The 13963-nt window shown below is 33.2% G+C and overlaps 1 protein-coding gene across 8 annotated transcripts in view; it reads right to left on the bottom strand.

The window, feature by feature from the left end:
- STXBP5L (syntaxin binding protein 5L) overlaps positions 1-13963 on the bottom strand; it is a 507233-nt gene that overhangs the window by 129450 nt on the left and 363820 nt on the right. For 5 of the 8 annotated variants that reach the window (XM_008950467.3, XM_003825168.4, XM_034957167.3 and 2 more), the window contains 2 exons: positions 8200-8351; positions 5819-5890 (listed from right to left, as the gene is read on the bottom strand). In XM_008950467.3, the coding sequence (XP_008948715.1) occupies positions 5819-5890; positions 8200-8351 (224 nt within the window). The remainder of the gene's footprint in view (positions 1-5818; positions 5891-8199; positions 8352-13963) is intronic. The other 3 variants (XM_003825169.4, XM_057301871.2, XM_057301872.2) reach the window with 1 other exon arrangement.

Genomic DNA, 13963 nt, shown 5'->3' with positions numbered 1-13963 from the left:
TGTCATTTGCAGCAACATGAATAGAGCTGGAGGCCATTATTCTAAGCTAACTAATGCAAGAACAGATTCTTCTTTTTAAAAGCTGTTTTGGCTACTCTAAATCATTTGAATTTCCGTATGAACTTTAGAATCAGTTTGTCAGTTCCTACAAGAACATCTGCTGTATTTTTATTGGGATCTAGCATTGAAACTACAAATCGATTTGGAATGAACTGCCATCTTAATAAAATTGAGTTTTGTAAGACATAAACTTGGTGTAACTATTTATTTAAGTCTTCTTAACTTTTCTTAGCAATGTTTTCTGGTTTTCCATGTGTGGGTCTTTCTTTTTTTTTTTTGAGATGGAGTGTCGCTCTGTCACTCAGGCTGGAGTGCAGTGGCGCGATCTCGGCTCACTGCAACCTCTGCCTCCCGGGTTCAAGCAATTCTCCTGCCTCAGCCTCCTGAGTATCTGGAATTACAGGAGACCGCCACCACGCCCAGCTAATTTTTGTATTTTTAGTGGAGACGGGGTTTCACCATGTTGGTCAGGCTGGTCTCGAACCCCTGACCTCGTGATCCACCCACCTCAGCCTCCCAAAGTGCTGGGATTACAGGCATGAGCCACCGCGCCCAGCCCATCAATGTGTGGGTCTTTCGTATCTGTTGTCTCATTTATGGCTAAGTACTTCTTATTTTTGATGATATTGTAAATGGTAATTTTAAATTTCAATTTCAGATTGTTGTATGCATATAGAAATACAATGGAATTTTGTATATTAACCTTATATCCTGCACATTGTTAAACTCACATTTTTAGTTCTAGTAGCTGTTTTTGGCAGATTTCATTAAGTTTTCTTCATAGACAATCATGTGTTCTGTGAATAAAGACTATTTACCTTCTTCTTCCTTTCCAATCTAGATAACTTTTATTTCTTATTCTTGCTTGACAACATTGTCTAAAATTTCCAGTACAATGTTAAATAGAAGTGGATGTGAGTTATGAACTATTTCTAGTTGGGGTAGTGGAAATGGCACTATTTCCTTTATTTGAGTGTTGGGCACTGTTTCCTTTAATCCTTTCAGATGACTCTTTACCTGTTCCTGGATAGCTGCATCATATGTATACGTTGATCAGCACTTTGCTCTAGGAGGAAACACTGTAGATCTCTGAAATTCTTTTGTGAGCTGTAGATGCTTTGGTTTCTCTGGTTTCTCATCTTCATCTCCCAGCCTAAAAAGCTCAGTGGTTTCCTCCTGGGCTTCCCCTCCCTTTGCTACAGTCTAGAAATTATCTTGCCATAGTAAATGCGTGTGATTGTTAGGTTTCCCATCTGTCCCATCATTATTTTTTCATTGTTTGATACCCCGTGTCTTAAAAACCATTGTTTTCATTTATTTTGTCTATTTTGGGGGAATGGGTGTGGGGTTTTCAGGCAGGAGGTTAAATCTGGTACTTGTTACTCTATCTTTCTATCTTGGTTGGTAGTGAGAATCTAAAGCTTTGACTATTTATCTTGCAAAACTTCACTTAAATGTTTCCATGTTGGATAGGCCATTCCCTGACAACACTTTCAAAAATAGGTCCACCTTATCTCATTTTTCCCTATTATTGCATTGCCACCTTTCTTCAATTATCTATGACTTTATTTATCTGTATATTACCTGTTATAAATGAAAGGAAAAGACCATAATTGTTTCACTCATCACTATGTACTTAATGCCTAGAAAAATGTTTGACACAAGAGATGCTCAGTAAAATATTATTTGAATGAATGTTTTCCCCATTTATTGTTTACCATAATTTTTGCTGATTTTTGTTTCTTAAAGCATTTCTTCTTTAATTTTTTGTTTACTTCTCCATTCCTGACTTTCTGTTCGTTTTAAAATACTTATTTGCCTTTCTTGGATAGTTCTCTTATCATCCCCTTTTCTTTTATTTCTTCTTTATGTTTCAGGTGTTTTTAGGATCTGTTATCATACCCCTACCCTTTGAAAAGAAAGGGATAATAGGCCTGGGACTCTCCAAAGGATCCCTTGTTGCATAACTAGAAATTGATGCACAAGCAATGTAGACAATTCTCTACATTAAGCCTACTTTTCAAACTTCCCTTGATTCAAATGGCATAATATCAGTTTTTAAATAGCAAAATTTATGTGATTATCATAAGTAGAACTGTTGCTAGGCAATGAGGCAGCAGCCTGAGTTTTAGTTCTACGTATTCCATAGATTTCTTATGATTCTGGAAGTTATTTAACCTCTCTGTGGTGTGGGTTGGTTCATCTTTTATAATAATTATAATAACTAACATTTATAGAATCACTTTTATTAACATTAACCCAGAAAAGTTCTACAACTCTCTAAGGGAGGTAAAAATTGCAATTTTTACTTTATATATTAGAAGAAAGAAACTCAGAGTGATTAAATGCCTTAAGATTATAAATGTATGAAGTAGCTAATAAATGGAAAAGGTAAAATAATGTAAATCTTCTGATAAGATGTCTGCTGTTCTTTTCAAAGCGTTTTTCTGCTTCTAAAAATCATAATCTGTAGAACACGAAAGTTTTCTTTCAACTACAAAATTTTATTATTCTATGATGTGAAAGTTTTGCTGCTTGGTAATTTAAAAATTTGGGGAGGTCAGCTGTTTGGAGCCTAACCTATGGAATAAGGTGACCAGTAAAAGAGTCATTGATATAATTTCATTGAGTGTGCAAAAACTGAGGTGTTTTCTGATTATAAAATAACGGACTTGGTTTCCAATGTTCCTGAAACTTTAAAAAAGACACTTAGAGATCCAAGATTATACAGTGAAAAGCCTATCGAGTAATTTTAGTGTCAGATAGGCATAAGTTTGGGTCCCACTTATTCTGTGTGGCTTTGAGAGACTAATTTCATTTTTTTCAACTTCAATTTTCTCATGTGTAGAGAAATATACTAATATATATCAATCTGCCTCAAAGGGTTATAATCACTAGTAGATAATATAACACTGAGTCAAACTGACTAGCAGAGTAGAATAGATAATCAATGGAACTGGGTTCTATTACCCCAAATATGAACAATGCGTATATGCTTTTCTGAAAGTTAGGAAACAATTAATGAAAAGGCTGAGCAGTGTCTACTATAATAAAGTGAGACTATAGAAATATAATCAGATTATATTATCCAATAGTTAAACTTCAAGTCAAATTTTCATTAAATGTATTTAGAAAAGCAATTGTAGGATATGCCTTTGAGTGGTTAAAGAATCAATCCCTTTTCATAATATACAATATCAATCATTCAGAGAAGACTTTTAGGAAATCTGATTTGAAATCCTAGAGCTTGTCTGAGCCCTTGTGGGGCCCACTGGTAGAGACACGGGGATTTCTTTAAGTCCTTCAACAGACTTGATTTTACTTCTGACTTAAAACGTTAGGTCTCTAGTTAGAAACTATGATTACTTTTGCAAAATTCTGGTGAGCCCGTTACCTAGTTCTTCTCTCATTTGTCAGATTTGAAAAGTTTTCTGGCAGTTCATGTGAGAGAATAAAGTCTGCTGCCATGCTCTATCCTACTGACATCATCATTTACGTAGAGATCTTGTGACTTGTGCTAGATGCAGGGAATATAAAGAATTTTAGATATGGTCTTGAGATTCTTGTCATGCATTTGGAAAGGCAGAACAAAAGTATAAAAGTAAGTAGCCATACAAATGAATCTAGGCTAAATGTCAACTAAATGGTTCAGGCAAGCCTGTACTGTGTACAAACCTGGACACTGGAAGCATTTAAATAAAGGAATTGGCACAACAGGGCTCTGATGGTGGTAGGAAAGGCTTACTATAGAAAGTAAACTTTTAGCAGGGCATTTCCAGAGAGTGGATAATATGAGTAAAACATAATGGTAGTAAGATACAAAAATTTGGCTTAAGAGGAGAATAGTAGAAAATCCATTTGAGGATGTTGATAGAAATTATACTTTAGAGGATCCTGAATGATGGGCTGAAAAAAAATTCTGAAGGAAATATAAGGAATATAAGAAAATATATTATTGAGATTTCTCAGAACTTTTAAAAACTTTACATCATGGCTGATATTATAGGATCCTGATGAACTAAGAGCCCGTTTCTGCTCCTGACCTTCAGTCTCCAATTTAGCTTTTTAGCATAAAATAATTACAAGTTTATTACAGAAAAATCAGAGTATACTGTAAAGCCAAAAGAAGTCTGTAAAATCCACAAAGCCATGTTCCAGAAACTTTTCTGTCTACACACACACACACACACACACACACACACACACACAAATGTAGGAGATCCTACCTTCAGAAGGCTAAACTGGGATTCTGAAGTCTGAATATGTGTATTAAACTACCCTGAGACTATTTACAGAAAGGTTTTGGCTGAAATCCTTTATGTGGTGCAGAGGATGGGTATGAAAAAATGGCACAGAGCAGGAATCAGCAAACTTTTAATGTAAAGAACAGGATAGTAAACATTTTAGGCCTTGTGGGCATATAGTTTCTGTTGCAGCTACTCAACTCTGCCATTGTAGTGTGAAAGCATTTAAGGACAATATATAATGAATGATTGGGACTATGTTCCAATAAAACTTTATTACAGAAACTGAAATTTCATAAAATTTTCAGATGTCAAGAAATATCACAGTTATCATAGTATCAAATAAGCTTCTGTTTTAGGAGCAGCAGAAGCCAACATAGATACCAATATTCTTGCACACAGCAACAGGAACAGAGAGAGTGGGAAGGATTCCTAAAAGGGGGTGCTCTGCTAGAGTAGAAAACTAGAGAATATTTATGAGCAAAAATTACTCAACTTCTAGGCATTCCCAGGAACATTTTAAGGATTTCACAGAGACTGACTTATGTAAGCTAAGGGCATAAACCAGTAAAGTTTTAGGTTTTATTACTGATAAGATTCCATTAGTATCTATGAACTGGTGAGGTCTGAAGGAATTCAGGTTACAAACAACATATATGTGTGAGCGTGTGTATATAATGTATAATGTATATGTTATACAACTATAAGGCCATTTTGTATATATTGTTAAACAACCTGCTTTTTAACAGAATATATTAACATATGATAAACATTTTTTATGTCAATAAATATTTACCCATAAAATCACTAGTCTCATCTGTACCTCCAGTAACACACACTCTCACTCTTCATCCTTTCTATACCAGTTTTTATAATTGCTTACTCTAGACATCTTCGGATCTGTGTTTGATACAATGGTAAATGTTGATCTTATTTATTCGTTTACTTTTTACCTTAATTATCCTACTTTATAATGTCTGAGTGCCTTAAATCACCATAGAAATATGTGTTTGTATATTTTAATAAAAATCATCAGAAATCAGGAATACTTAGTTATCTTCAAGGAATATAATTATTTAAAAGAAGCAAATATTGTGACCCTGGTTAGAATAGTATTATAAAATGGCCAAAGCATAAGGTTGCCAAAATAAGAAAGCATTAACTTATTACTGATACTGGCATGTCAGTAATAAGTTTTATTATTTACAGGGCATCATAGCTCTTCCTCCTCAAAATAAAAGACAGTGACTCTTGGAATAGTAGGACATGGTCTGCATGGTTGGAAATAAACACTGAAACAATGGGTATGATTGAATGGGTACAGGACAAAAATGGATTGAAATATTTCTATAATAATGTTTATTAAAATTATCAGGTTGCACACCATAACAAAACAAAAATTTGCATGCATGCTGAATGTGTTTTAAGAAACACATTACTGAGCACTGATGTATGGATTTAACTCAAGCATTATGTCTTAAAAAGGCTATTTGCCTAACCTTTATATAACTTACTCTGATAGGAAGTACGGATCCGTTTCGTTAAATCAGGATAAAAGTTAGACAGGCCACGCATGCAAAAGTTGTCTTTGGAACATGCCAGACCACCAGCATCAGCAGCAGGCAGAAGAAAGAGAAAAAAAAGTCTAAAGTGAAAGGAAGTGATATCATACCAGAATCTAGAACAGCCAAGATGAAGAAATTGCAGCAAGATTAGGTAATTAAATTAGAAGGAGATATTAATAAGACAAATCAATTATAAAGTAAGAGGTGATAGATGAATGATGAGAATGCGGTAGTAATTTTAACATTTATTTAAATATTTAATATAAAAATATTTATAAATATTTATTTTTATCTTATTTAAATGTCTTATAAAAGTAGATGGCACATTTTCCTTATATGTTTTTACAAAATACACTTCTTTGGCTTGTAACTAATATGTATAAATTATTTCATTAATAAAAAATGATTGTCTTTAATCCTTCAGCAATTAAAAAGAAAGCTAAAGATTTCAGTCTTTAATACTTCATTGTTATAATATAAAGTGAGTTCTCATTGTGTCATCTTGTACACTAAACACAAACTGAGTTTATAACTTCACAGATTTTCCTGATTTTAAAGTCATCAATGTTCTAAGCTCTAGTAGTAACTGTTAAGGTTCAAGCAGTTTAATTTAAATTAAATAATAATTGTATTACCTTTGTCAAATTATATACTTTTTTTGCCCCACTGTGTATATCCAGCAAGTGATTTAGATATTGTCATAGGATTCACAGCTTTTCTGATTATATTGGTGCTTTTAGCATTGCAAACTGAACACCTGAAATATGGTTATTATGACTGAGGAACTAAATTTTTAATTATAAGTAGCCTACTGCCCCCTAGCACCTTTCTATCCTAGAGTCCATCAACTTCAAACTTGTCTTTCCTAATCATGAGGAAACCTCATGTTATGTGAATGTACAGTTGCTTTTTATTTTGTCTTCCTTTCAAAATCTGGTAGTGATAGAGGCAAAATCTCCAGAAACTGAAATTTCTAGCTCTCCTAAAATATTGCTAAAAGTTGAGATCCCTCACTAAAAACCCTTGGTTTCTGAAAGAGAAATTTTGTGCCCCTCAAAAGGGTCTAAACTGGTAATTCGGAAATCATTGAGTTTTGCAAAAGAAAGGTTAACAAGAAGAGTTTCAGTATAACAAGTTTCATTAGTCCAAAAAGGAAATTCATTTATTATCACATTTGGATGTTAAATTTGACGTATCTGCCACTTGGAAAATAACACCTACCATCATGTACCTTTTTTATTTTTTATTATATTTTCCTATGGTCATATTTAGTAATATCATCAATATTCAATAAATTATTTTAAATAATACAATGTAGAAATTTTATTTTATTTACTTATTAAAAAATTTAAAAAGTTATTATTATTATTATTATTAGAGATGGGGTCACACTATGTTACGTAGACTGGTCTTGAATTCCTGGCCTCAAGAAATCCTCTCACCTCGGCCTCCCAAAGTACTGGAATTACAGGCATAAGCCACCATATCTGGCCCAAAGTAGAAGACTTTAAAGGACTGTCTAAAATAACACTTAATATTATAGAAGCATTTTCATCTGCAACCTTTTGGCCTAATTTTCTTTTACCAACTGGACTGTCAATGGACAGAAAATATGCAAAACTTTGGCAGTGTTTATAAAGCCAACTATTTGGATATATACTAAAATTTCAGTAGAACTTTGGATAATTGGCATATCAAAGTTTGGCATTAAATCCTAATTACCTTAAGTTTATTTTCTTTTATAGTTAAATACATCGATTTATTGATCCTTCCAAGAAAAATGCCATCTGTCATAGTACTTTAAAAATGTTAATGAAAAATGTTTATTGAATTGTGAAAATACCTTCAGGAAGGTCATCATCCAACAAGGAAAGGAGTCAGCTACAATATGGAATTAATTTAAAAAATTAAAAGTAGTAAATGACCTAAAATTATCTCTTTAAAGGGACCAGATATTTTAGAAGAAAGTTAACCTGTTTGACACAACCATTGCAAGCAGTTTTTTTCAACTACAGAGCCCTAATTTTCATAGCATTTTTACATTTAATAGCTTCTTATTTTCTGTTATTTCTTAGGAATTAAACCTAAGAAAGTTGAGATGCTTCCTAACTTCAATAGCAAATTGAAGTTTAAACATACACACCCCTGACCCTTTCAAAGATTCTCACAATGTTTCTGCCCAATTTATTTTACTTACATGATTTTGTAAATTATGTTGATTTTATTTTGCCATGCATTTGAATAGTATCAGAGAAGAAAGACAAGAAATCTAAAAGTAAGAACACAGATGACCAAATCAAGTTCATAACTCATCTTGTTTTATCTCCTACCTGCAATGAACTGTTTGTTTTTTCGAGGAGACCGTGGTTGTCGCTGGTATAAGTCACTTGATCTATATAGGTCAATGGTCCCCATGCTTAACAGTACTGTCTTCTGTATAAAATCCACCACAGCCAACCCATTGCAGTTCCCAAATGCAACTCTAAGAGAGAAAAAAAATACAACTAGAATGTATCACAACAAGCATGATTATTTTTATCTTCAAATCAATCATAGGATTATTGAAAAGTAATGTCTTAGGGTTGGGGAAGTTGGGCAGTGATTTGTGTAAAGTCAAGAAGGATGCCTTGCCTTTATGATGGATAAACTGTCTTCGTATAATAGGCATACAATTTACCACAAAAAAAGGATGATCGGCAATTATATTTTGCCAGCAGTTTTATCATGTAAGTCGTGATTACCCAATCCGCTCTTTAAACTAGGCCTTATGTTTTCACAGAAGAATCACACAAAACCTTTTTGCTATGCAAGGGGGAGATAGGTTAAGAAATGTCACTAGCTAAAGATGCTTACGTATGTAATTAGATGCCTTTTTCAAATAAAATTATAACTACTAGACTCCAAATTAATTATCTTCTGAAAGAGAGAAAAATAAAAATTAACTTCATATATCAAAGGCATTGACACTATATTAGAAATGAGGAGATACAAAAAGTTAAATGTTTCTTACTTTTGTGCTCTTTATTTTGTGCCCCTTTCAAAAGATAAAGAGACCATTTGATTAATTACTTAACTAAATCTCCTGAGAAATTTAAAAAAGACAGCTCTTCTAAGTAGGCATTTTGATTATCTTAACCATTAGGCATACATTAACTCTTATTTTTCTCCATTTACAACATGCCCTCTAGCTGAACAATTCTGTCGGTACTTTTTGCTTCATAAACTATTAAACATTAGTTATATGAATGTTGTTTTGCTTGTTTTATGTATGTTCCATGTTGTATTATTTAGATTGAATCTTGTTTACAAACCATCTGCTTACTCTTAAAATGGTTCTTTCCACTTCACCACACAAGTTAAAACACAACAACAACAACACTTCTACCCATACTAGATGTTTTGCTAATTCACATAGAGCTCTACATCTTCCAGTAAGACAAACTTTGGAAACTGAAAAAAAGTATTGTTATACTGGTCAGATCTGGGTTTAATTCTCATCTCTATCACTTACAGGATATGTGACTTTGAGAAAAATTAATGAACCTTGCTTGGCCTTAGCTTCTTTATAATGATAATTATACTTCTACATTTATTTGGTTCACAGAGCTTTTATGAGTATCAAGTCAGAAAATTATTTTTAAAGTACATTGAAATTTTTCCATGCAAAAAGAATTGATCTTAATATTATAAATAAATGCAATATTATACATGTTACCAGCTATAACAAATTAGTATCCTTAAACTTTTTATGTTAAAATATAGCAAATTACTTCTGCTTACAGACACGATAGAGTTTCTAAATGCAATAATGACTGAAAAAATGTAGGCAACTAGGATGCATGACATTCTATATACCATAAATAATTATTTTTGTCTTGGAATTAAAAATAAGAATACTGAGAAGTTATAGCTTAGGGCTGGGGAAGTCAGGCAGTAGTTGTCAGAAAGTTGGTAAAGAGAAAAGATTTAATCTCCTATTTTAAATTACTAGAAAAGTGGGCAAAAATATATTAAACAACAGTTTTCACATATTGGTCAACAGGCAACATAGAATAAGATGAGAGAAGGATAGCAACCAAGGTAATACATTTCACAAATGTTCTGTGTTAGTGACTGAAGATAGTTCCCAGGCTTGGGTACAGGAAACTAGAACTCAAAGAGAGATTGATGGTCTCATTTAGTTGAGGAGGCAGAGATGAGAGACTGAGACTACCAAAACAGCTACAACTAATAAGGCAAAATAAACTGCACAGAGAAAGAATACCAGAGATTTGCAGAAAGATGTCCTTGAGACTTCGGCTGTGTACTAATCTGTGCATCCATGTGTAGAAGCTACTCAAGACCTATAAAAGAGCCACCAAAAAGATAAGGCAGAACAATTCCCAGAGCTCACACAAGGCTAAGAATATTTTATGCTACTACCAATGAAACTGCAGAGCTCTCCTAATACATGGAACAGCAGATATAGGAGTGTCACTTCAGCAGTGAGACAAATTAGCTACAGATTCCAAGTAACTTAATTTCATTCCAGGAAAAAATTGAACACTACTAAAAAAAGGCACAAAATACCACCAAAAACGTAAAATTCACAATATCTAGTATATAAAAAGTAGCAGGCATATAAAGAATCAGGAAAATATGATAACCAGAGGAAAAAATAACTCAATAGAAACATATCCAGAAATGAAAGAGATGATAAAACTAGCAGATGGGAAATAATGAAAGTGCTTTTCAAAGCATATTACAGATAATCAAGAAGGTTGAGGAAAATACAAATGTGACAAAGGAAGGAATGGAAGACATAAAAAAGCCTTAGAGATATAAATGTATATGAAATTTAAACATTATCTGCACATTAGACATTATAGTAGAAAAGAATAGAGAATGCTATCCTCTGAATGTTTGTGTTTTCCCAAAATTAATACGTTAAAACTTAACCCCCAAGATGATTGTATTAAGAGGTGGGAACTTTGGAAGGTGACTAGGTCATGAAAATGGAGCTCTCATGGATAAAATTAGGGGCCTTATAAAAGAGGCCCTAGAGAGCTGCCTCACCCCTTCCATTATGTGACGATGAATTTAGAAGGTACTATCTATAAGGAACAGGTTCTCACCAGACATCAAATCTACTGGTGCCTTGATATTAGACTTCTCAGCCTTCAGAATTGTGAGAAATAAATTTCTGTTGTTTATAAGCTACCCAATTTATAGTATATTTGTTTACAACATCCCAGACTAAGACAGTAAACTTGAAGAAATAACAGAAATTACCTAAAATGAAATGAGATCTTTAAAACTTTAAAAAACAAAACTCCATAATTGGAGTTTCATAAAGGAAGAACAAAAGAAAACATATTTGAAAAAATGATAGCCAATTTATATAAATGACAGACAAAATTTGAAGACAGTAATAAGCCTGCAGATAATAGAAACTTAAAGATCCCAAGCAGAATAAGAATGAAGAAAAACAAAAAGGCATCATAATCATATTGCTGAAAACAACTAATAATAAAGAGAAAATGTTAAAAGCTGGCAGATAAAAAAATTTATTACATGTAAAAATTAAAATGATAAAATCATTAAAAACATTAGATGAAACTATACAAACCAAAAGATGATGGAGTGGCATCTTTACAGTAAGAAATAAAAATAATGTCAACCTAAAATTGTATACCCAGCAAATACATCTTTCAAGCAGTGGAAAAGAATTTTTGCAAAAAAACAAAAGCTGAAGGAATTCATCACTCACATAAATGGGTTACAAAAATAATAAGGGAAATCTTAGACAGAAAAAAATGATTCCAGATGGAAATATGGATCTCCACTATATAATGAAGAGCAACAAAAATGTTAAATATGAAAATTAATATTAAAGACTTTTCTCATTTCTTTAAAGGATAATTGACTAAAGTAAAATTAATAACAATGTATTGTGCGGTTTATAACATATGGAAGTAAATTTATGACAATAATGCAAAAAACAGGAGGATAAATAGAAGCATGCTGTTGTAAAGTTATTAAAATATATGAAAAGTGGTATCATTCCATTTATTTATCTACTTATTTGATAATTCAAAGATACATGTTGTAAGCCTGAGAGCAAACAAACAAAAAACTAAAAGAAGTATATCTAATAAATCAATAATGAAGTTAAAATAGAATCATTAAAAGATATGCAATCTTTCCCTGAGAAGAAGGCAGAGAAAAAGAAGAAAAAAAAAAAAAAAAGGGGGAGTGGGGGGACAAAGAGAAAAACAAATTAGAAAATGTTTTGCTTAAACCCAATCACGTAGATAAGTATATTAATGTAAATGACTGAAACACTCCAATTATGGGCAGAGATTGCCTGAGTGGATAAAAAGTAAGACCCAACTATATGGTGCCTACAACAAATCCACTTTAAATATAAAGCGAAATGATGGAAAACATTTACAATGAAAACACTAATTTAAAAAATGCTGAAACGACTATACTAATATAGACAAAGTCTATTTCAGAAAAAGGAAATTTTGAGAGATATATAGGGAAAATGATTAAGGAATCAATTTCTTAAGAAGATATAGCAATCCTAAATGTGGATTCATCTTATAATAAAGCTTCAAAATTCATGAAAACCAATAGAACTGAAAGGGAAAATAGACAAATCTACAATTAAGGTGTAGTATGCAAACATTCCTCTTTTAATAACTGATAGAATAATCAGAGAAAACAAATCAGTAAGGATATAGAATTTGTAAGCAACACTGTGAACCTCCTTCACTGAACTAAAATCTATGGAACTCTTGAATCAATATTCATAGTGGCATTGCAATTATGAAATACATATGAATAAATTTAACAGCAAATGTGGAAAATCTGTACATTAAAAATTATAATTATTGTTGAGAGAAATTAAAGAAGACTTAAGTAAATTGAAAGATGTACCTTGCTTAATGGTTAGAAAATTCAATATTGTTACTTTTCCCCAAACTGATCTACAAATTCACAGCAATTTCAAACAAAATCCCAGCAGACTTCTTTTTTACTTAAGAAACTTAAAACATGATTGTAAAATATATAGAGAAGTATAATAGACCTAGAATAGCCCAAATTGTTCTGAAAAATAAGAAAGTTTGAGGATACAGACTATATAATCTTAAGACTTAATTAAAAGTACAGGAATCAAGACAGGCCGCTATTGGTATAAAGACAGACCTAGATATTGGTAGAACAGATGAGTACCTGGAAATAAACTCACACATACATGGTCAAATAATATTTGACAAAAGTGCTAAGAAACATATATAATCTTCAACAAATGATGATGAAGCAGTTGTATATTCATAAGTAAATAACTGACTGCTCTCTTACCTTGGGTTATAAGTCAGGGCTTTTACCTACTTTCACTGGGGCTTCAGACTACTGCTCTGCATCCTGCCCCTGTTGTGACCTGACAGGCCTCTGATACACCCTGTTGTCACTGGACCCACGTTACTGCTATGTTCCATGCTATTACTATGTCTCATCACCCCTGGGACCAAGTCATCATGGCATTCCCCAAAGATGACACAGGTTCTTACTCTATAGGCAATCTGTATATGCCCAGGCCTCAGACATTGGTGTCAATGCCAAGTAAAAAAAATGCACCTGTGCCCCAGGCACCACCTCAGTTACACGTGCCTCTGACCACAGAGCCCTGGCTTCATGGCTGCTCTGGGCACCTGCACCCAGAACCAGCATTGCTGACTGTGCACCAGTGCCCAGGATCCCAACACCACCACAGCTGCATGTGTGCCAGCACATCGGACTTAGTGCCAAGAGGAATCACTTTGGCTGGAACTTCCCTATGTGAGATAAAAGTTGAATAGGAAAAACTCAACAGCTTTCAATACTGAGGACCTTAACAGCCTTAACCACTACAGTTACTACAGACATCTGCAACTTTGGCTTCTGCCATGGATACCTGCAGTATTTGCCAACACTGACTTCGGCTGATTAAACTGCATTGAGACCATATCTGTGTCTTTCTTAAAACAGGAGATGTTGCACCCCATCCAGCTGGTGCCCTTGTAGCCATTCACAGCTGAAAGCATTTCCCCACTGTATCTACTTCAA

This window comes from Pan paniscus, chromosome 2 (assembly GCF_029289425.2).
Source record: "Pan paniscus chromosome 2, NHGRI_mPanPan1-v2.0_pri, whole genome shotgun sequence".
NCBI lineage: Eukaryota > Metazoa > Chordata > Mammalia > Primates > Hominidae > Pan > Pan paniscus.
The sequence above is the reverse complement of the archived record's forward strand: the minus strand, read 5'-3'. Positions and strand labels throughout refer to the sequence as shown.